This window comes from Bipolaris oryzae (assembly GCF_000523455.1).
Source record: "Bipolaris oryzae ATCC 44560 unplaced genomic scaffold scaffold_82, whole genome shotgun sequence".
Taxonomy (NCBI): Eukaryota; Fungi; Ascomycota; class Dothideomycetes; order Pleosporales; family Pleosporaceae; genus Bipolaris; species Bipolaris oryzae.
The window spans coordinates 3,410-26,178 of NW_006911358.1; the positions used below are offsets into that span (position 1 = coordinate 3,410).

At 49.3% G+C, this 22,769-nt stretch overlaps 8 protein-coding genes across 8 annotated transcripts; 2 read left to right on the plus strand and 6 right to left on the minus strand.

Annotated features, from left to right (window-relative positions):
• Positions 1-464: 464 nt before the first annotated feature.
• COCMIDRAFT_37529 (uncharacterized protein) lies at positions 465-2,211 on the plus strand (the record flags this gene model as incomplete). The annotated part of the gene is made up of 7 exons (XM_007690641.1): positions 465-494; positions 555-858; positions 909-973; positions 1,021-1,340; positions 1,392-1,906; positions 1,959-2,154; positions 2,199-2,211. The coding sequence occupies 7 exons, from the start codon at positions 465-467 to the stop codon at positions 2,209-2,211; spliced, it is 1,443 nt and encodes a 480-aa protein (XP_007688831.1).
• Positions 2,212-2,960: 749 nt separating this feature from the next.
• Positions 2,961-4,898, minus strand: COCMIDRAFT_69498 (uncharacterized protein; the record flags this gene model as incomplete). The annotated part of the gene is made up of 4 exons (XM_007690650.1): positions 2,961-3,812; positions 3,860-4,423; positions 4,447-4,789; positions 4,849-4,898. Coding segments are annotated over 4 exons (1,809 nt in total), but the record flags the coding sequence as incomplete, so codon positions are not given.
• A 1,196-nt stretch (positions 4,899-6,094) lies between these two features.
• On the minus strand, positions 6,095-7,597 carry COCMIDRAFT_27054 (uncharacterized protein; the record flags this gene model as incomplete). Its single annotated transcript, XM_007690634.1, has 2 exons — positions 6,095-6,963; positions 7,015-7,597. 2 exons carry the CDS (start codon positions 7,595-7,597, stop codon positions 6,095-6,097), a joined length of 1,452 nt encoding a protein of 483 aa, XP_007688824.1.
• Positions 7,598-8,428: 831 nt separating this feature from the next.
• On the plus strand, positions 8,429-9,305 carry COCMIDRAFT_37531 (uncharacterized protein; the record flags this gene model as incomplete). The annotated part of the gene is made up of 3 exons (XM_007690642.1): positions 8,429-8,431; positions 8,483-8,761; positions 8,829-9,305. The coding sequence occupies 3 exons, from the start codon at positions 8,429-8,431 to the stop codon at positions 9,303-9,305; spliced, it is 759 nt and encodes a 252-aa protein (XP_007688832.1).
• A 708-nt stretch (positions 9,306-10,013) lies between these two features.
• On the minus strand, positions 10,014-10,784 carry COCMIDRAFT_97699 (uncharacterized protein; the record flags this gene model as incomplete). Its single annotated transcript, XM_007690651.1, has 1 exon — positions 10,014-10,784. The coding sequence occupies one exon, from the start codon at positions 10,782-10,784 to the stop codon at positions 10,014-10,016; it is 771 nt and encodes a 256-aa protein (XP_007688841.1).
• Positions 10,785-11,753: 969 nt separating this feature from the next.
• On the minus strand, positions 11,754-15,427 carry COCMIDRAFT_37533 (uncharacterized protein; the record flags this gene model as incomplete). Its single annotated transcript, XM_007690643.1, has 5 exons — positions 11,754-13,635; positions 13,685-14,325; positions 14,375-14,914; positions 14,965-15,115; positions 15,168-15,427. The coding sequence occupies 5 exons, from the start codon at positions 15,425-15,427 to the stop codon at positions 11,754-11,756; spliced, it is 3,474 nt and encodes a 1,157-aa protein (XP_007688833.1).
• Positions 15,428-16,498: 1,071 nt separating this feature from the next.
• Positions 16,499-19,330, minus strand: COCMIDRAFT_27058 (uncharacterized protein; the record flags this gene model as incomplete). The annotated part of the gene is made up of 4 exons (XM_007690635.1): positions 16,499-17,397; positions 17,450-18,545; positions 18,596-18,854; positions 18,906-19,330. 4 exons carry the CDS (start codon positions 19,328-19,330, stop codon positions 16,499-16,501), a joined length of 2,679 nt encoding a protein of 892 aa, XP_007688825.1.
• Positions 19,331-20,391: 1,061 nt separating this feature from the next.
• On the minus strand, positions 20,392-22,503 carry COCMIDRAFT_27059 (uncharacterized protein; the record flags this gene model as incomplete). The annotated part of the gene is made up of 2 exons (XM_007690636.1): positions 20,392-21,724; positions 21,776-22,503. 2 exons carry the CDS (start codon positions 22,501-22,503, stop codon positions 20,392-20,394), a joined length of 2,061 nt encoding a protein of 686 aa, XP_007688826.1.
• Positions 22,504-22,769: the final 266 nt, after the last annotated feature.

The window sequence follows — 22,769 nt, forward strand, 5'->3', positions numbered from 1 at the left end:
AAGAGTGACAAGCCTTTCGTCCGACTTTTTGTTCCGGTTCTAGTGTAACCTAAAAGGCGATTCTTTAAGCCCGAAAATCTCATCCGAGGCACTACTAGTATGAGGATCGACCAACTGGAATCGGATCGTCGCTTCGGGCAAAGACTTTAGCCCAAACAATCAGGAAAAGGCAGGGATATTGGGCGTAGAAGTTTTATCACATATTAGAAGACAAGATTGAACGCGTAAGCCCAAGCACCATATAGGCCTAGTCATTATATCCATGTCTCAAGTATTACTGATTTCTTGGTCCGGCGTATGCGAGTAGAGATAATGGTACCATTGGCAGACTAATGTAGATTATCTATCATCCTACACTAGAAAACGTATATAAGGAGGTTTGTCACTACAAGTAGCAATAAAGCAAAAGATCGCAAAACTTGAACATTACGAAGCTACGACAAACTCAACATCAAGACAAAAAGATGCGCACCCAACTTTTCATCAACAACGAAGTACCAAGCCATGCGCCCGCAATAACAAAATACCTACGACTGCTAACTCACAACCTAAAGTATGTGGACGCTCAAAATGAAGAAACATTGGCTGTCTACAGCCCCCACGACGAATCACTTGTAGCAGATCAGCTTCAAATCGCCGGTCAGGAAGATGTGGATAAAGCTGTTGCAGCAGCGCGAGCAGCTTTCCACGGAGAATGGTCTAGATGGGTACCGGTGCAAAGATCGGCAGTCATGCTAAAGTTTGCGGATCTCGTCGAACAGCATGCTGATGAGCTAGCTCTTTGGGAAAGCAAGTGTATGGGCCAGGCCATCTCTACCACGAAAGCTATCTACCAGATACTCATTGCTAGCTTCAGATGTAAGTCCACCACGGAAGTTTTATTTGACTCGTTTTAATACTTGAGTAAGATTACGCCGGATGGACCGACAAACTGAATGGCGAGCAATATCCGTCGCACGACGGCTTTTACAGGGCAGGTAGTATTCCGATATTCCTCACCACAAGCTAACGCCGTTAAAGATTGTCCAGTTTGACCCTATCGGAGTGTGTGCGGGGATTGGTGCCTGGAATGGGGCGCCAGGATTTTTTGGCTCCAAAGTTGCTACAGCTATCGCTGTTGGATGTACCGTCATCTTCAAAGGATCGGAAAAGACTCCGATTGGCATGCTTCAACTTGGTGACCTCGTCAAAGAGGCTGGCTTCCCTCCAGGCGTCATCAACATTATCACTGGTCCCGGCTCTACAGGAGCTATGCTTGCAAGTCACATGGACATCAATAAGATATCCTTCACGGGATCGCTTGCTACTGGGAAAAAGATTCAGGAACTTTCTGCAAAGAGGTATATCTAGCAACGTAGTGATAATTCAGACAGCAAACTGACAAGACGCAGCAATCTGAAACGAGTTGTCCTTGAACTCGGAGGGAAATCTCCCAGTCTGATCTTCGATGACGCAAACTTGAACAACGCTCTTCACCACCATAGCCTCAACTTTCTTTCCAATAGTGGACAGGCATGCGTAGCCGCAACAAGAGTTTTTATTCAGGGAAATATCGCTGAGGCCTTCATTGAGCAGCTGAAGTTTCGGTTTGAACAAGTCTTTCAGACTGCTGGATCGCCTCTGGACCCAAAGACAGTCTTTGGACCACTAGCCGACAGCATGCAATTCGAACGCGTGATGAACTACATCGAGATTGGGAAGCAGGAATCCGAGCTCATCACTGGCGGAAAACGACACAGCTACTCAAACAGCGGATACTACGTGGAGCCGACTATTTTCCTGAACCCCAAGGACGACGCTCACATTTATCGCGAGGAAATTTTTGGCCCAGTGATTACTATCAAGACTTTCAAAACAGAAGAGGAAGCTATTAAATTGGCTAACGACACATGTTTTGGTCTTTCCGGTAACTCTTATTCTTTGAACGCCTAAGATGTATATGGCTAATAAATCTATAGCGTGCATCTATACTGCTTTGACCAGCCGTGCTCTCCGTATTGCAAAGCAGATTGACGCCGGCAATGTTAACATCAATTCTTCTCAGTCATTTAACATTGGTGTTCCGTTTGGCGGTAACAAGCAGAGCGGCATTGGACGGGAGGGTGGACGGCAAGGGCTGATGCATTTCGTTGAAGCAAAGACTATAAGCATCAAGTTTGGTATGATAGCAACACGTCGATATGTGCTGACAGGAGTAGTATGAATGTTTAGGTGATGAAAGATGTGTGGTTGGGGAGATGTACAGATTGACTGAGGACTACCTTATGGTTAGCAGTGAGTTGGTGTGCAGTCGATCAATCAGTTTGGTCATTTGTGCTTCAGTGGTTCACATAGGCTCTTGTAATACTCGAATACATAGCCTAAACACTTCAAAACAGACTAGAAAACACCATGTTCGTACAGGAAGATGAAGATTTATTGAATCTTATGCCTCGTACTACGGATGTATAGCAGCTTAGCTCTATATTTCACTCAACAGCACGAATGGCTCCCAAAGCAAGATTCCCATATATTAGTACAAAGAGACAAAAATGCACGACTTATTCAATTCCAGCAAACAGATCGCTTGTGCCGGGTTCAGCTAGTAATAGCCAATCTTGGTCAAGGTCCATGTCTGCAAGGTACTGCCACTGTTGACTGTATCGCGTGGGTTGCATTCCAAGTCCAAGATCAACATCTAATGTTCCGTTGAAAATGTTTCCATTCTCTTCATTCTCCAAATCCTGAGGCAATAGGTTAAACGCATGTTCTGATAGCTCTGGCATAATTCTAGATGCATTCCAACCAGAGAGCTCTGAAATTGTTATTGTGCTCCTCGCATGTTCGGTATTAGAACCATTCGATACACCTCCTAAGACGCTTCTAGAATTCATGTCTTTGGAAGAGTCGCCGTGATGCGCTGTCGCTCCCTCGCCTGAGGTGGTCGCGTTGTTAAGTGAACTGATGAAACCAAATTTTGTACCTGGTTGCGCTAGGATATCGCCGAAGAACGGAACTACAAGACGATATTTGCATCCTGGATATACGAGGTAAGCGGGATCTCGGGCACCAGATAACGCGCGCAAGACTTCCAGGCTTTGTCTGATGACTTTACTATCGTGACTTTTCGCTCGGTCGTCTAATATGGTGACAGTCGTTTCAACAAAGTCCCAATCTTGCTCGTCTTGATTGCTCGTTCGTATAGAACACTCATCCTCCATTCTAAATTTGGGACAGCCAAGTAGGTTGAGAATTATCAACATTGCTGCTGAGAAGCCCATGAAGTCTAGAAGTGTATTCTCGAATAGAGACTGTTGATGCAGGAACTGGTAGAGTCCCAGTAGCTCCCTTGAGGACTCGAGACAAGCTATCCGACTCACCTCATACATGGAAGTAGGTAAATTTTGAGTGGCGCCTGAGCCAAGCATCAATGGCAGATACAAATATGTCCGCAGTTGTTGTATGTGTATCTGGATCAGAACCTTGTCTTGATCGACATCAGGCAACAACAATTCTGCTGGCTTCGAATGTTTCAACTGCGATTGTTTCCATACCTTTGGTATGGCCAGAGCCAGGGCTTGGAGCTGCTGGTTGAGTTCAAGGACTAATGATAGAGAAGGCTCCCGTTGATCTTGTGTTCCGATCAAGAACTTACTGCAAACAGCTCCTAGCGCGGATTTGAAGAACCTGACATCTTCTTTTGCGTATTCGATGTTACAATGAAAGTCTATGCCACGCGGCGTCCCCAGCATAAGGCTCAGAAACTGATTCTCGTAGTGCAGTAGTAGCATTATTCCACTTGCCATTAGCGAGGAGCTGCGGCGGTGTATACCCTGTGCAGTGTTAGTAAAACGGACATTATGTTCTCACAGAAACGCACAGTTAATCGAGCACATGCTAATCCTCTCTGAATGGCTAACCAAGCTCTCCTTGGTTGCCCAATGCTGCAATAATAGTCGGAGAGCAGAAGTGAGCATTCGATTCCAGACAAGGTAGTAGCATAGCCATCGTCAGAGGTGATCAAAGTCGCGACTGGAGGGATCAAACTCTGCGAGTTCTTTCGGTCTGATCCAGTGCCTATGAGCAAGATGAGTGCGCCAAGATCAGATGGTGATCCATAATGGATAACTCTCTTGCTCCAGTTTGTAAAAGATTCATTTGGAGGATGGGCAAGAATACGGGTGCGCCAGGTGATCCATCGCTGTTCGTTTTTCTGAAGCAAGTCATCTAGCCTATCGCCAAAATACATGCATTCCAACAACTTTTCTCGGGTACGTTGGTCTTTCGAAGTCTTTGGATTGGTCCGGGCTTTGCTTTCAGCACTCCTTGGTGTTCCTTCGCTACAAGATCCATTTTCTGTGGTTTCAACAAGGCTACTAGGAGTTGATGGACCACCAGAGTGAGAATTCGTATCATCTATGACCTGGTCATTTACAGGGGCAATCTGCAGTATTTTAGCCTACGCACAAAGTGATATGATTTTTTTTGAATACGCACTACATCATTATCGAACAGTCGCATCAGAGGGGGTAGATTGGCTTCCGGTGAATTGTCGGCTGCTACAAGGATCAAACACTCGATATCATCAACGTAAATCTGTGACTGATTTGCTGATGAATCGGTCCCCCGCTCTGCACGAAGGGTTTGAATAAGTGCCTCTAGTTCTGAAATCCGCTCTTGCATGCTCTTTGTTCTCTTGGCTGACATGTTTGCAGTGCCGGGACATTGTTTAACGCAGTTGCTTCCTCGAAAGTGACATTCTTTACACCTTTCTTGGCCAGCAATAAAAATGCATTTCACCTCACGCCTTCTACCTGTTTTCAAACAAGTCTTAGTTGCTTTAGCTTGTCATGCCAAAGGCAGTGACACTTACACTCAGAACAGCTGTGGGTCCCTTTTCGCATCTTCCGCTTCAAAGGTCGGTTTCGGGTGCGCCTTTCGGACAAAGGAGTGATCATATCTTCTTTTTTCCTTTCTGCTAATGCTCAGATGAGCGAATTAAGTTTTACGGGAGAATTTGGTTGGAGCAGGTGATTAGGACGGGAAGAAGTGAGTAGACTTTCTCAGGGACGAAGGCGCATTCGTCCGAACTATTCGGACGTGGATCGATACTTTCGCTAGGCTAGACTGACCGACATATCTTGGCATTACGCACGTGCGCCTTATGCGCCAGTCTTCTATCTTTTCATATCATCAATATGAAACAAAACAACGCAGTTAGAAGATACATCCTACTTTTGAGTATTTGATTCACAGATAGCTCGGGCTGTCAATTAGATCTTTAGCCCGTCTGGCTCTAAAGGAGTCAATAACGTAGCCCAAGTGCCAGCATCAAAGAGCCTTAGAGCCGAGGGTCAGCCGCGGAAAACATTTGGACCGAAGGCTTTAGGGAGAATTTCTCTAGTCCTTGGGCCGAGAAATGATGCGATTGGTGGAGTGTCACAATCCACAGAAATACTACCCAAGTATGTTTGATTCGCCTACTTCATCGTATTCGTTAGTATGGCGCTAGCCTAAAATTTCCCCAAGATTTCGGTATAGGTTACGTCAATAGTGGAGGGGATTCTTTGAGCCAACTCCACTTAGCTCCTTCTTGTCAATAACATCACTTGAACGCATCGTAATATGCGACTTAAGCCGCGATGATATTGAAGTAAGCCAACTCAGGGAGTGTACCTGCTCAGACTATGAAGTATTCTAATAGATCTTCCAGTGAGGTGTGTGCAAGTGTAGTCATGAGGTTGGGCAATGGAAGCATGAGTGAAATGTACCACTAGTTTTGGGGTATGCGGCACGGTCCGGTCCCTCATTGGTGCTGCGACCATGCTAGTGGCGTTGCTTACTCTTTACTCAAGCTTCAGCTCTGCACTCGCCTAGTTTCATGCTAACACATTGCAGTCTTGTTGTATAGACAACATTACTAGAACGTTAGGCGGCCATGAGAAAGAAAAATCACAACGGGGGCGATCGCGAAAGCCCATTTTCTGCGTTATCGTATGCATATATCACGTATGCAAAGCATGAATGCTGAATCATAGGCGATTCGGATTAGGGTCAGAACTCGAATACATTTTCTCAACCTTTTTCCCTTTTGATGAGTCTTGACAGAGTCATTTTATACAGGGATGGGATAGACAGCCTGACTCTTATATCCGTTGGTACCAACCGACCTCACCCCAAAGATGACATTGTCCTTGCTTAGTGGAAGAACTACAAAGCCGACTTTGCCCACATCGACTGCGTGCGTCCACAAGCTGGCCGTTGTGGATCGCCAGACAACTTCATACCCAGCCACATCAGGACTATCGGAATTGATCCACTTGATCCGCGAGTCATTGTCAAGTATGGTTGTGTCGATGGTCACGTTCTTTGGCATGCCGGGAGCTTGCGAGAGCGACCAAAGTGTAGCAAGATTAACTTTGCCAACGCGTGCTGTGTACTCAAAGTCGACAAACTCAATCAGGTCACCGTATACAGTTCCGTTTTCAGTGCGGATATCTTGGTGCTGATGATCAAAGTTCTCGTTGGGCTCTGTGTAACGAATGGCAGGATACCCGGCCCGAAGGAAACCAGTATGGTCACCACCGCGCAGGAAGCGATCCAGACGATATATGATAGCAATATTCATACCAGTGGCATCATTAGCAGCAACTTCAGCGGAGAAACGAGCGAGCTCTCGTGCAGAGGTGTCGCTATCGCCACCGACTTGAAGGCGTCGAGCAGGCGCAATGTTGTCAAGTCCTGTCAGCGACACGCCTTCTGCAAAAACACGAATAGTAAAGGGGTCCTTTTGTCCACGGTCGCCAGTCGATGATCCGACAATATCGCAATTCAACATGCCTTCGACGTTAGTGCTAGAATTTCGTAGTGTCTCGGCAAGGTAAGTAGAGCCATAGAGGTTTTGCTCCTCGCCAGCGACGGCACCCAGAATAATGGTAGATTTTGGTTGGTGTTTGGAAAGTATACGAGCAATCTCCATGGCGACTAATCGAGATCAGTCTCCACACTCTACAGAAGATGCAATACTGAACTTACTAGCTGTCCCACTAGCATCATCGTTGGCACCAGGTGAATCGGCTTCGTAGTTGAGGACGTCGGTGACGCGGCTGTCATAGTGCCCGGTCATGACGTAGACCCTGCTTGGATCCTGGCTTCCTTTGGCGGTCGCTAAGACATTCGAGATGGTGACTGGGAAAGGGATCCTGCTGGCCACGCCTTGAATGTAGCTCTGGACCTCAACCGTCATGGTCCCATTGCTTTCATCGGCATACTTTTGCATTTCAGAAGCAATCCAGTCCCTGGCTACATGGATACCGCGCGTTGAACTATTGTATGTTGCAAGGGTGTGGCGAGTTCCGAAAGAGACAAGCTTCTCGATGGTGGCTTGGATATTGGCAGCGCTCACTTCGTTTAAGATTGCACGCATCTCATCATCCGGAGCTTGCGGAACGAGTTCAGTACCGATGTTTGAGGGCGGCCATGCTGCATTGGCGCACTGAGTATACGTCTGGTCGTTGATGGCAACTGGAGGGGGAAGGTCGCGGTCATGAACATCATGTGCGAGTGTCGCTGAGATCAGCGTACTGAAATGCAACAGCGACAGCAATCGCATGGTCATGTTTGAGAAGGAGAATACGGGGCTACCTGGATTTTCTCAGGACAGCGACTCAAATAGAGAAAGGCGGATAGCCTGCGGCCAGGAAAGCAAGGCGGCATGCCATGACATCAAACTCCTGCTCGGAAGTCGAGATGCTATCGAACTTCCCATGTCAGTTAGAGGCTTCAGCCGACGGTACCGCGCCTTGATTTCGTCTTGCACCTTTTGCGATTGGTGGTAGCCACCGGATCCGCAGTTACAAATAGCGAGCGTCCAGTGAGCAGGGATTGCGTAGACGATTACCCGGATAGGCAGGAGGGGAAGAGACAGACGTCAAGATTGGACCACTGTGAGTAAGACGGGAGTGAGCATGAATTGATATGAGATGGAATAATGTAAGGTTGGCCATGGAGAAGACCTGGCTGGATGGATGGCCGAGGGCGAGTAGATGGCGACAAGCGGCTGGTGTGCATGTCGCGTTCCTGTGAGACGGACTATCAACATGCGCCGAGTGGCATATGTTGAAAAGAAGTTTGCTAGGATCAAGAGAAATATAGTCAAAGGCGCCTACGCGATTGGTATCATCGTATGTAATTGAGATGAGAGCGTGTGTAGCGCACCGCTCGGCATGGTGCTCGCATTCCTGATCCAGTCCGCTTTGGGCTAGCGCAAAAATGCGACGACGATTGCATGTGGCCATGATGCAATCTGTCAAGTCACCAAAAAACGCTGCCTAAAAGGCACCAATACATACGGAACCAGTTGTCTAGGATTGCATATATCCTCGCACGCAATCACGACGCGACCCTTCCATATTTGACCGCAGCCAAAACAGCAAAAAAAAAGCTCGCAATGGTTCGTCTGGTGGCACATATATAGCACCGCGCAAGCTCACGTCGCAAACAGAACGCCCTCTTCAATTCCGCCTTGCGGCAATCGACCTCAATACGGAAAGACTTGGATCAATTTGCCGATTCAGCTTCGCCCTCTCCACACCTCCAGGCCCAACTCAACGCATCCCTTGCAACATTTGCCCGCACCATCGACGACTATGGCAAGCTCGCGAGACAAGAGCCGGTGCAGACAAAGGCGGAAAAAGCGCAGGAGAGATTGAAGAATTTCAAGATAGAGCTGGATGAATACCGTGCCAGCTTTAAGCGCATAAAGAGCGCTAATGAGGATATTGTACGTTTCGAACCACTGTCCGCCGTCATAATCGCATGCGACAAATGCTTACTCAACCCCCTCACAGCAAACAACAGAAGCCCGCACCGAGCTTCTAGGCCGTCGTCCTCATAACACAGCCACGCCCGAGAATCCATATGCACAGCACAACCTAGCTACCCAGCACTCAGCCTTTGCGCCCTCCCAACCCTACGATCCCAATGCCCCCTACCGACCCAACCCATACTCAGCAGGCGCCCCTCAAGGCGGCCAATATGATCGCGAAGGTCACCTCTTGCGCGAAAATACATTTTTCAACAAAACTTCAGAACAACTCGACGAGTTCCTCGATAGGGGAAGAGCCGTGCTCGGTGATCTTGGTCAGCAGAGAGACATGCTCAAGGGCACTCAGAGAAGGCTATACACGGTTGCCAATACCCTCGGCATCAGCGGTGACACGATACGCATGGTGGAGAGGCGAGCAAAACAGGACAAGTGGATCTTCTGGGGCGGCGTCGTCGTCTTTTTCCTCTTCTGCTGGCTCGTCATACACTATCTACGCTAATGCCAATCGACCCGGTTTCCTTTTGCATCGATTTCGGCGTATTCAATTGAGTCAGCAAGGCGTCCGGCGCATTCAACACAGTGGGGGGTTACGAACATTTGTTGCGTGGCAGGAAATCATTGGTCTAAGGTGCCATCATGCGTTCCTTCACCACGTCTAGGTTTCCAAATAGACTCCAGCCGCGTTTGGCATAGACAAATGCTATCATTTATCAAATGGCTTCAACCAATAGTTCATACTCGATTGCGAGCCTAGCCCTATCGGTAAACATTGCGTCCAATCAAAGTCCATCCACCAGGAATTGTTGGTCATACACCGTCCTTGTTAAATTGCACAAGTTTGTTACTAGAGACACATGGCAAGGCTACTAGCGTCTGGCAAACTGTTGTTGCTCTATCCAATTTAGCGCCATCTCATTTCACAGAACCCAGTTTTTGCGAGTCGTAGCTGAGCTGTTGTATAGCACGAAAGTGGAAGCCATTACTCTGGAAGGGATATTGCAATACGACATGGTTGCGCCTGCCTTCCAAATCGGCCAGTACAAACATATCGTTCCTACTAAAATAGCAAGTCCATTTAGTCTACTATAGCCTAGCCAAGGAAACTTCTTCTCTTTCAGTACGACTCATATCCCATCCTTTCTATCCTGACAGATTATCTTGCCACAAGAAAGCCTCTCTGGGCATCCAAACCCTCGACTACTATCCATCAATATGCGCCACGTATCAGCCGGTCTAGCTTTCCATTCACATTCTCTAGTGTCTCCTTCATCTCCCGCTGCTGATGTTGAATCCTGTTCAGCTTGGCAAAATACTCGTCTCGACGATATCCGACGGGTGCAATTCCATGAGGCGCCCATGCTGGGTTGGCGAAAGCCTGGGCGTCAAGTCGGAAATCCACTTTGCGGCGCCCGTATTTTACCCCAGGTGCTGGCCGTCCTCGGCCATGACGCTGTGGAATGAGAGCAGACAAAGGGCGGACTGCATGCGATTCTTCAAGCTTTTCCGCTGCCTTCTTCCAGTCTGCCAAGTACTCGCTTTTCTCGTGGCGGTTAATCTTGCTCTTGGTCTGGTCCCAGAAAGTTGACAACGCCTCGGCGAGCAGCAAGGACTCATACTTCCGCGCCAATTGCACTAGAATGACGAATGTGTGCCGCAAGCATTGGAGATCTTTGGGCCTATAAGCGTTGTTGAGGCACTGCTGATCGAGATAGTGCCGGAGGACCTGACGAACACGATGTCGTGTCTCCCCATTGCCATGTTGCGCGTAAGGTCCGAGTGTACCGAAGAATCGCTCCAAAGTCTTCTGAACAATCTCCTTCCGTATACCGAAATGACCGTTGAAATAGCCATGCAGCTTTTGTACCCAGATATCTCCTTGTATTGAGTATTCAGACCTCTGTTTGGGAAACCATGCGCGGAACGTTTGCGCGTCCACCCATATATGCTTTTGCCCTAGGTGGATCTTGATATTCTCCATAATCGAAAATGGTGTCGGAAGAATTACAAGAGAGGTATAAGACCAACTTATGGTCGAAACTGTTACGGTCTTTTGGGGTAGGAATTAAATTTTGCGTGCTTGCCACGTTGAAGTCAGAATCTCGCTATTATGTATTATGACAACTCGGTCGAACCACCACTTCAGCCCGACCACCAAACCCTTTCGGCCATCCAGTCGTCTCAGCTACGTACTCCAGTCACACAAATTGTGAATATGTTTGCTCTCAGCAGTATTTGGTGCCTAGCCATTCAAGCATCAAGCACCGATACGATCGCCACTTTGGACACGTCAGCTCAAGGTTACAACAGCAAGTCCCGGGATGAGAACGTCCAACCATATGTATTTTCTGAACTCAATTTCGATGCTCACTAACTGACAACAAACCTTTAACGTTACATTAACTCCGTCAGGTCCAAAACAAGGCCAACCAACGCTCGCAGCACATGGTCAACAAGATTGCAGACTAGCAATATCTTTCCAAAAGGGTGTGTTGGTTTGAAAACGCCGGGGTAGATTGGTATCCATAGTAGGGCGACATACTTCTCTAAAACGGCCTTGTGAGAGTCTGTCAAGCAAACCGCCAAAACTGTGGTAAAATGACTACTCCCAGTATGTCACACCAGACGTGATGTTAATGAAGGTATTGCTTGTCACTGCTATGACCTATACACCTTAGCGTTTAAGCATATCGAAAGTACCCGTATTAGTTTGGGACAGACATTTACTTTGTATTGACAATCTCCAGACGGGTTGAAAGTAAGGCAGTCAACATGCGACACAAGCACAGCTTCAATGCCCAAAGATAACGACATCACACTTTCCAAAACATGTAAATAGGTTCAAAAAAAAGTCGAAAAAGCCTTGATCTAGCCATTTATGGGAATCTTCTACCAGTCCAGCCAAAAAAAGACGCCACACCAAATGCTTCCACGCTAACCATCCCCTTCTTTACCAATCCAACCCCCCAGCACCCCTCTCCCCGCCAGCTAGTATCTGCGCCGCCTTCCCTTTCTCCCCCAGTCCCTCCTCAAGATGCGAAACTGGCACGCCCTTCCTGCCTTTAAGCTGCAACCTCTGCAACTTCTTATCGAGCGCCACAAACGGATCTTCAGTCTCACTCTTCTTAATCTTAAACTTGCTGGTCCCAAACACGCTATCCAGCTCCTCCACACTCGGCAGCTTAACATACAACCAGCCATCCTCCCGCTCTTCAATCGGGAATACAGCAATGTTGACGGACTCGTCGTTTGCACATTTGCCTGCGTTTTCGCCCGACAGCTCGTAGTTGCGTTTGTGGTAGGGACACGAGACCCAGAGTTTGTTGTTTGCGAGGTCGTCGCCAATGAGGCCGTCGGAGAGCACGAAAGCACGCTTGTGCGGGCACATTTGTTGCGTGCAGTAGTATTTGCCGCGGACTTTGAAGACGGCGAGTTGCGTGTCGCCACGTTTGATGGCCTTACTATCGCCAGTATCTGCGTCTTGGAACTCTGAGGCTTTGACCAAGGGTTGCCAGGAGAGTTCTGTCCATTTTGTGCCGCGGAAGTCTTCAGTGACGGAGTCTTTGGGCCAGTAGGAAGGGCGTTCTTGGCCGCGTTCTTGTGTGGGCTCGATAGTGTCGATGATGGTCTCCGATGTGTTTGCGAATTGGGAGAACCAAGCGCGTTTCTTGGGGTCTTTGAGGACTTCGGTCCATTCGCAGAAGAAAGTGCCCACGAGATCTTCCATTTGCTTCTCTAGATCGGCGCAGATGCCGAGTTTGTCTTGCAGGATGACTTCCTGGAGGTACTTGATACCGCCTGGGAGGTTCTCCATCCACCGGGCCGTTCTTTGCAGCTTGTCGGCAGTCCGGATGTAGAATGCGAGATAGCGATCGAGGATAGGGACCACGTCATCTGGTGGCACGTCTTTGGCTAGTAGTTCCGAATGCCTGGGCTTTGCACCACCGTTGCCACCAACAAAGATATTGAATCCCTTTTCGGTAGCAATGAGACCAAAGTCCTTGTTCTGAGCCTCTGCGCATTCGCGCACACAGCCTGAAACTCCGCCCTTAAACTTGTGTGGACCACGAATGGACTTGTAGCGCTCTTCTAGACGCACAGCCATGCCTACACTATCACCAATGCCGAAGCGGCACCATGTAGTTCCAACACATGACTTGACAGTTCGGAGCGACTTTGCATACGCATGGCCAGACTCCATGCCGCCATCGACAAGCTCTTGCCAGATATCTGGGAGGTCTTGTTTGCGCGCACCAAACATGTCGATGCGCTGGCCGCCCGTAATTTTAGTGTAGAGGTTGTACTTCTTCGCCACTGTTCCAATGATGATGAGCTTCTCCGGTGTGATCTCGCCACCAGAAACCCGTGGAACAACGGAAAATGTGCCGTTGCGTTGGATGTTGGCCAGGAATCGATCGTTTGTATCTTGGAGACCTCGGTTGTTCACCTCAAGCAGATGTTTGTTGTACAGCGAAGAGATGATGCTTCCAATGGTCGGTTTGCAGGCCTCACATCCCAGAGAGTTGGCGTCCTTTCCTGCCTCCTTCATCACAGCGGCGAAATCCTTGAGACCCTTAACGTAAATGATGTTGAAGAGATCGGCGCGTGAGTACTCAAAATGTGGGCAAAGATGGTTTTTGATCTCGTTGCCCATAGAAGCCATGGTCTTGTTGAAAATGGTTTGGACGAGGGGCATGCAGCCACCGCAGCCAGTGCCGGCTTTGGTGCAAGACTTGACGTCGCCGATGCTCTTGCAAGTTCCATCTTTGGTGGCATTGACTACATCACCTTTGGTGACGTTGTGGCATGAACAGATCTGGGTATCATCGGATCTGCGATTGTCAATAATAGCACTCCCTTAGTCACTGCTTTTTTACTCACAGATCAGAACCATCATCTTCATCCTTTTGTGTGCCGACAATCAGTTCGCTGGGGGGTATCTCAAGCGGCTTCTGGTTTTTCACCATAGGTACAAGCTTGATGTAGTCTTTCGTATCGCCAATCATCATGCCACCCAACAGATACTTTCCGTCCATGGTGAATAGATACTTCTTGTAGACCTGCTGGAATGGGTCTTTGTACGTGAGCGCCTTGACCGGTGGTGGTGCCGGTCCATCTGTCAGATTCTTAACCTTGTCTCGTGTCGTCTTTGCATTCAGCTCCTTGCTATCGGCGCGCTGGCGTCCAGGCAGATTCTTGGGTCCATCGCGGTCGGCAAAGAAGTCACCGAAACTCGCAACTTCGACACCTAGCAACTTGAGCTTTGTGCTAAGATCTGGGGCCTTGAACTTTCGCGGCGCATGTGCTTTCGCTTGGGTCAAGTTGAAAGCTAGTACGTCGGCCATCTCGACACCAGGAGCGATGAGGCCAAAGGTTTGGTTCTCCCAGCTCGCACACTCGCCAATGGCGTAGATGTCGCGTTGGGATGTTGCTAGATCGGGTCCGACGACTATGCCGCCTCCTCTGTCAGCACATTTGATGCCGGCTTTTCTAGCCAGCTCATCTCGAGCTTTGATACCAATCTACGCATGTCAGTTTTGGTCGCCATTCCAGAATACCAAAAATACTTGCCGCGAAGCAAATACAAGAACACTCCATCTCTTCGCCGTCCTCAAACACCACGCCCCTAACAAAGTTGTCCTCGGTAGTTAAAATCTTGCCCACCCTCTTGCTTAGCATTACGTCCAAGCCCAATGCTCGTACTTGCTCCACAACCATACCACCGGCATCGCCGTCTAATTGCCTTGACAGCACCCAGCGGTTTCTTTCAATTAGCTTGACTTTGGCAAAGTCTTCAAGATCCATCATCGCATGTGCGGCTTCGAGACCCAGTAGGCCGCCGCCTACGACAGCGCCAGTCGTGCCTTTTCGTGAAGATGAAAATTCGATTAATCTTTGCAAATCCTCAATGGTACGGTATACGAATACACCCTGTGCATCATGTCCGGGGGTGTGTCGGGGAAGAAGCGCATCGGAGCCTGTTGCCAGCACTAGGATGTCGTATGAGACGGTCTCCCCAGATGATATCTTGACCGTCTTTTCCTCAGAATTAATCTCGGTGACAAGTGTATTGAGGTGGTAACTCAATGCGCCTTCTGGCATGGAGGAATACTGTGACAAAGTTAGCCTCATCTATATGCGGCCGAATGATTGCGACAAACCCATTCTTGCGGATTGAGATACAAGTTTTCCACTTGGCGATGTTGGAAAAAGCTCGTTAGGCCAACTCGGTTGTATGCAAGATGCGGCTCTTCGCCAATGACAACGACGTCGTATTCTCTCCGCTTAACGTCGTACTTCATGAGTTTCTCGCTAGACTCAATCAGCATGCGCAGCAAATATCTCTTCAGTATCCTCAACTTACATAAAAGCAATGCTAACCATGCCCAATCCTACAACCACAATTCTTTTCCGTGGGCGATCATTGTTGATCTCACCCTTCTTCTCCAGATCCGCTACCTTTTCAGGTAGCTTATTTGCTTCCGGATCGTTCCATTGCCGATTTGAAATATTTCCATCTTTTGATCCCCAGGTCGCTGTGATGTGGCGGTCGCCTGGCGGGGAGTGTGATTCTCCAGATGAAGGCTCAATGCCTTGTGTGATGATTGGTTCCGTTTCCGCCATTGTGATTTCAAGGCAATCGCTCGGGCAGCCGTACAGTAAGTATCCTCCGGAATATCGTCGTGGGCTCAGTTATGAGAGTACGATGCGATACTACTATCCGCCTACACCAAAAACACACCAAAAGCACAAATACAACAGAAGAAGAAAGTAGGGCAAACGGAGCGAGATAGCAAAGAAAGGCGTATCCCTCAGCTTGATAAGTCAGAAGCACACAAACCGGACCTATCCATTAGAAAACAGACTCCCGTAGCACAAAAACTACCGCCCGCTAGGTAAATCCATCCAGCCCATCCCATATCCCTCCTCAAAACCACCCACCTCCGCGCACCACACGGGCAAATCAGACCACCCCAAAATCGCACTTACATCATACAATCCTCTCTCTCTTTCGCAATCCACTCACACACGCCCGTACCCTCCTCCGCGGTGACATACGGAAATGCACCATAATCTCCCCCCAGCGCGCAATAATCTCAACTATCTCCGGTACATGTTCCTAGTAGCACTAGCGCCAAGCGTGTAAGACGTCAATCCGCAGTGCCCGTCCCATTAGCCTAACAGACGGTATGATATCTGTGATTATCTTTGCGGGGGGTTGCGAGTGGGTGCGTGGTTCTCCGTGGAGATCGCGTGGCTTGAGGGTTTGGGGGTTGGGTTGTTCCTTATCGCGAGGTGGGACCAGATATGTGGGGCTTGGCGACAGGGGTCTTATCAGTGGGTTGAAGGTGTCGGAGATGCTGAGGGGAGATTGGACGTTTCCGATGATGGGTTCGTTGGAAGTTTTGGAAGGGTGTGGGTTTGGGTGAGAGATGAAGGTGTAGACGGAGAGTTTGTAGGCTTGAGGGGATGTTTGGTATTTTAAAATCGATGAGGCGGGAGAAAGTGCATTGCGATAACACGATTTATTTCTTAACGGTACAGAACCATTGAAGTCGCAGTAAATCCAACGCCATACTGTACGCTTTACCTAATCCAGTATAAGAAAGAAAAAAAGAACTATCGTAGTATACTCAATAGACTCAAATGTCCAACATGACAGAATACCGAACAACGTTTGCATGCTGTAAACCACTAAAACACCAAAATCTCATCTTCTGCCCACCCCAACTTCCCCAGTACCTCACAAGTCGCCTTCTCCAGCGCTTCCGGTCCACAAACCAGCACCATACTCTCTCCCTCCCCCCTCACACACTCCTCCTTGAGCATCGCCTCTCCAATCCGTCCTCTCCGTCCATCCCAGCTCTCACCTCCCTGCGTCAACGTATGCAAAATCCTGCATCGATCCCTATCCCCCTTCACAAAAGTATCTAAATCCTCTCTGCAAAGTATATCCTCGACATTGCGGTTTCCATACAAAACAGTACACCGTGTCGCATCTTCCTTGTCCTGCATGACTGCGCGTAGGACTTGGTAAATGGGCGTGATACCGCTTCCACCACAGATCATGTAGAAGCGTTTTATCTGCTTCGTTTGCTTGCCGTTGATGCTGCAGAGGCCGCGGCCGAGGTATTCGAATTTGCCGATGGGTCCTTTGACGTCGAGGCTGTGGCCGAGGGGGATGGCGTCAAGTGCTTTTGTCATTTTACCGCCGGCGCGGGAAGGTGTGTCGGCGTATACTTTGATGAGAATGTCACAGTAGCCTTTTTGGTTGGTTTGGGATATCGGGGTGTAGGAGCGGATGATAGCCTCGCGGGTGACTGGGTCGCGAAGTCGAAGCATGAGGTGCTGGCCGGTGGGTAGGCCGAGGATTTGGTCGTCGTGATCGAGTTTGAAGCGGAAGATGTGCGTGTCTGATGAGACCTTCTTTTTTGATTGGAGATGAGCTTGGCGCCATTCGCGAGGGTGAAGAAAGACGGGTCGTGGCTCAGTGGATTCTGTAGTCACCTGGCCTTGTGCGAGAGCCTTCTGAGAGGCTTCGTCCAAGGTGCCAATGTGATAATCTGGCATCATCTTTTTTGCTGTTTCGCTATCTGCAGGCCGTCAGTATTCCTACTCAATGTGAAGTTTCAGCATATAGCTTACGAATCGCCATGAACTCGTCAGTAGCATCCGTTGCTGCGGCGCTCACAATGCTTTGTGCACCGCCAGGATGCCCTTCCAGAAATGCGGTGCCATCGTACACTTCTCCGTTCAAAACGAACCATGGGGTGTCTGCCTTGTCGTGCTCTCGTAGCTCGTCAATGCCAATGACTTTGTTAACCCCATCTTTAGTCATTTTAATATCTTTGACCTGTTCGATTTGGGCATGGTCTGGCTCTTCGTTGCCTACCTTCTCTCCCCAATGGCCGTTGGAAAGATTGCCACCAGCCTTCTTGACGCGCTCCATCCAACCGCCAGGCATCAGAGCAGGTTGGGTAGGATGTTCGAACCGCAGTGTGCCGTTTTCCTTGTGGATCACGATTCGAAACCAGGGATTGTTCATCATACCCAGGACACTCCAGTACATGTCTTTTGGCTGCACGCACATGGCTTCATCCATGATTCTGACTACAATGTCATCTGCTCGTTTGAGTTCCTCGGTTGAGATTTCAATATTCCAAAAACACCAGCAAAAGCTTGTTTCACGCCAGTCCATGTCCAGCCTTGCACCGTACAACTGTCGATTGTCGAAAGCGCGGTACTTGTCTTCTGGATAGTCGATATTTGCGAGTCTCCACGATTTTCCTTGATCCAAGGACAGTTCGCACCGTGTTACGCGCCGGCCACCACCACTATAGGCATAGCCACGTACATTGTAGGAAGTTTGACTCGAAGAAAGGCCTAATGTTTCTCCGTGCTGGGGGAACGCGATGGCTGAATTGGGCGAAAGATCATAAATGGCATATCGCTCATCCGTCCACCATTTGGTGTTATTTGCCGCTTCATCAGGGTCGACTATGGTGGGCAGTACTCTGTTGTCGTAGATGTGGTACCAGTTGTCACTAGGCTCAGAGGTGACAATCAACTTTTTTAGCCACTTGACACTTCTGCCTCCAATTTGGCCAGGTATCACAGCTCGCAATGGTTTGCCGTGATCGGGTCTTAGCATCTCGCCGTTCATCTTGTGTGCTAGCATAATGCCTCGATTAGGATCCATGACCCAATTGAGTTTTACAGAAGTACCGTAGTACCCATTAGGCTATGTGGATTGTTAGTATTGAGCATATGCATCGAAGTACTACCACTTACAAGCTTGTCAGCTCCCTCCATGCAAACGTACTTGGCCTTCCGTAGTGGCTTCGCTCGTTCAATAATGTCCTTCATCACCACACCAGTGAAGAGTGCAGTGGAAACTCCAGCTGGACCCCACGAGAAGCCCTTGCTCTTTCTCACAACATTTTGTTCTTTTCGTCTGTTGCCAGCACAGACCAATGTAATAGGATATGTCACATTCTCGTACTCTTCCAGTAGTTGTCGTAGAGTAATCTTGAGGGGGTTTTCAACCATGCTACAAGGGTCTCAATATCAAAATACTGCGTCGGAATCAACACTAACTCACCCCTCTACTGAGAACTCCCAGTCCAAGCATTCGTCATCTTGAACTTCCGGTACTGCTCCATGGTTTCTAACGTAAAAAAGCTCGGGGCTAGTAAGAAAGCCCTCGTTGAACAAATCAGTCAACGGTGCTTCGACATTGAACGGATGCACACCCGTCAGCCGAATCAACCTCGGATCTCGCGGGACATGCGCATCTGGAGTGGATTTGTCAAGCTCTAGGACTTGAGGTGGAGTATTTGCTGGTGGTGGGAGTGGAAAGTCTTCTTGTGTTGATGTCGAGGCAGTGGATTCGATATCGTTGCCATCGACTGTTTCTGGTGGTGATGGAGGTAGTTGTTTTGATGTGGAGCCTGCGTGAGGCTGTGACTGGCGTTCATGAAGAAACGACATAGGGACTGCCGCCTGTTTTTGGGTGACTATGCTCATCGTGCAGATGCAGCGTGCGGTACCTAAACTTAAATTGGTGCCGACAGACGGGTACTGTGCTTGGCTATGTACAAATGTAGAATAAAGACCAAGCAAGAAGGAGAAAAAACAATCAGGCACAAAAGCGGAGTGGAGTGATAGTATTTAGAGGTAGTGGCGAGAAGTTGAACTCCTGGAATTATTGGCTTTCAGCTAGATGCTATAGTGCTTCCGGGGTGCAAATCGAGCGGCCCTCCAGTAAGTAACAAAGATGATCTTTCCACCAACGTCAGAAGCTTACATAGGAATACCGCGGAAACCCAACTTCATTCTGTGGAGAAGACGTCAAACCCTGTATGTCGTCATCGCCTAGACCGTCATGGCGGACTAGGCTCTGGCCATACCGAATTACTACAGAGTTTTGATATGCGGCCTTATCTTTGACGCTGGAAGGGGACTAGCGCCCAATACGGCGTGGCGAACAGTGAGCGAATTCTGGGCAACTAGACGATGTTCCTGGCCGGACCGCACAAAGTGGATAAAGTGTGGGGGCTATCATGGAAACATTGGGTTGAAGATCTTTCAGCGGAGATGCACCATCCGAGCATACTTTCTCTCGCGTCACCACAATCCCGTAGACGCCGCAGTATAGCGCGATTCAAGCCATGTTCGGTGCACCGGCTCAGCCTGAGACCACCATTTCTTATGCGGGTTGGATGGAATCGCGCGAAGCAAAAGCATTGGTAACGATACCAGTCTTCCAACCTCTACAGTTGTATGGCCAATCGGAGCGCCCGCGCAATCATGGGATTAATGTTTACTTTTTACCACACCGAATCTTGCAAAGTAGAGCCCATCCGATCTTTGAGGGAGTCCGGGGAAAATATCAGACCGAGCGAACTTGCTAGGGTTCACTGTAGGTGTACATAGCTGTAAGGAAACCGGCTGTACTGATGGGCTGGTGGAAACAGTGCGCGCTTCTCCGCGGGGTAGTGTACTTACAAGTACACAGTGCGCCTGGCGGCCCTAGCCACAAGCGATCGGCCGCCCATGACCTTGCAAACATAAAATATACTTCCAGTTCATCCAAGAAGCTTCTCATTTAGTGTTTGGCCTTGTCCTAAGGGCCCAACTTGTACATGCCCCTGGAGTCGTTGTTGCAATGTCTCCGCGCGAGCCTTGATGCGCTGCTCCGATCTTTGCTTCACGTTGGCTTTATCATACCGACCACGGATACCGTGTTTGAGGCGTGTAATCATATCGGCTGCCTTGCCTTTTGTGAGGTCGCTTGGCTTCAGGTGGTCTTCTTCAGGCCGAGACTTGTTGATAAAGTCGATTTGTGCCTTGGAAGCGCAGCTTCTTCGCCATGCATGATTCTTATTGATCCATATGTACTGGAACACCTCCGCCGCATATGTATCAGCTGCATGGACGACATGAGAAAAAGACTCGCCTTCGGCAATAACGCGTGGTGTACCATATGGGCTTTTCGTCTGCTTTTCGATAGGAATCTTCCAATAGTACTTTGCTCTGAAGAAACCATCTGCGGTATCCGAGGGCTCGAGGACGAGATAATTTCCCGTGTTGCCGGAGAGAACGTACCTGCCCTCGCCTACACCCACCCACGCATTTGGGCTAATGCTGCGTATGTATTTATCGCTAGAAGTGTCCGCTATGAGATCATGTACAGAGTCGTAGTCGGTGAAAGAGATGCTGCCAGGCAGCTTTTTGGCGACAGTCGGTTGTTTTGACAGGGAAGCCTCTTCTTCTCTTTGCTTCTCTTCTTCCCTCTTTTCCTTGATCTTTGCCAAAGTCTTTGTGTCTGCCTTGTCCACGATTTCTGCAGGGTCCAGACCAAACAAGGTAGGGGTCGAAACGACTCCAGTACTTAGAGCGGCGACCATGTCAATGACATGGCAATTGTCTTTCCCGTCATATAGACGCATGCCGCGTCCGATCATCTGAACCAAGAGATTACGAGACTTGGTTGGCCGGGCCAATAGCACACAATCGATGTTGGGAATGTCTGTGCCTTCAGTGAATACACCGCAGTTGAGCAATACAGGGAATTCTTTGTTGCGAAATGCGTCAATCCTTGCGCTCCGGACCTTGGGTGGCGTATCTCCAGTAACGAACTGCGCATCAATTCCAGCCTGGCGGAACATGTTTGTGAGATTGGTGACGTGGCTGAGGTCAACGCAAAAGATGAGTGTCGAGTGCCGATCCTTTGCCTTTGCGATCCATGTTTTGAGTACGAGATTATTCGTCTCGTCGGTGTTAATGACTTTGGAAAGAGCCCCAGCCTGAAAATCGCCATTGGATCCTGTGCTCACTTTGGTCAGGTCGGCCTTGATCTCGACGGTTGTGAAGATTACATCAGAGAGCCAATTCTCCTCGATCATGTCTACATAGTCACTGTCTTAGGTTAGCTCAGTCCCTTACCACTCATCCCATATCGAGACTTACCGGTGGTAGACGATGTGATCAATAGCAGCGCCCAATCTCCTGCCATCGAAGCGGGACAAGGTGGCCGACACGCCAACGAGAGCAGGAGTGGTGGTCTTGGTCCAATCTGTGGCATGGCGCAGACCAAAGTGCTTAAGGACCTGAAGATAGGTCGAGCTGACAATGTGGTGGGCCTCGTCGACTAAGACGAGTTTGTAGCGTGCGGGATCGAACTTGTGAAGGCGGTCGCCTGATGTGATGCTTTGTATCGAGGCAACTGTGATGTCGGCGGCACCCGAGGCTTGATGGGAGCCCATTTCAATGTCTACATGCTTGGTGGGATATGCGCGGGCGCAATGGCGCGCGGCCTGCTCAACGAGCTCACGGCGATGGGCGAGGATGAGTGTTTGGGTCGCACTGCCACAGGCGGGGACGCGGTCGATTAGGTGGGTGAAGATGACGGTTTTGCCAGAACCTGTTGCCAATGATACACCTAAGCGCTTGTGTCCGCGCTCGAGGTACGACAGGACAGCTTGGATACATTCTTCTTGGTATTCGCGTAGGACAACTGCGGGTGGAGGCGGAGGTGGAGGTGAAGGCGGTGATGGTGGCGAGGATGCCGATGATGAGGGCACAGCTGGCACGGCAGCTTTTTTCCTGGTTCTGGCCAGCCGGGAAGCATTTCTTCCTACCACCCAGACAGGTCGGTAGCCTGGCCGAGTGCACAGTCTCAGCGCATGGCGGAACATGAAGACGCGTCGAGGGGGAGCGAAACTGTCGCCAAGTCACGACGCATGACGCAGTACAGGCAAAGTCGGCCGCGGCAGAGCCCCACCTGAAATATCTCCCCCAACCACCCCCGGCAGGAATATTTCTATAATTACAGACGAATAGCAAAAGCAATGGTAGTAGGATAGCCGAGAGCAAGCCACATCCGGGCATGGCATTGTCCTGAACTGTTCTAGTGCCTGCGAAGCATCTGCCAGCAGCCTCACTCATCAGGGCAAAGTGTCTA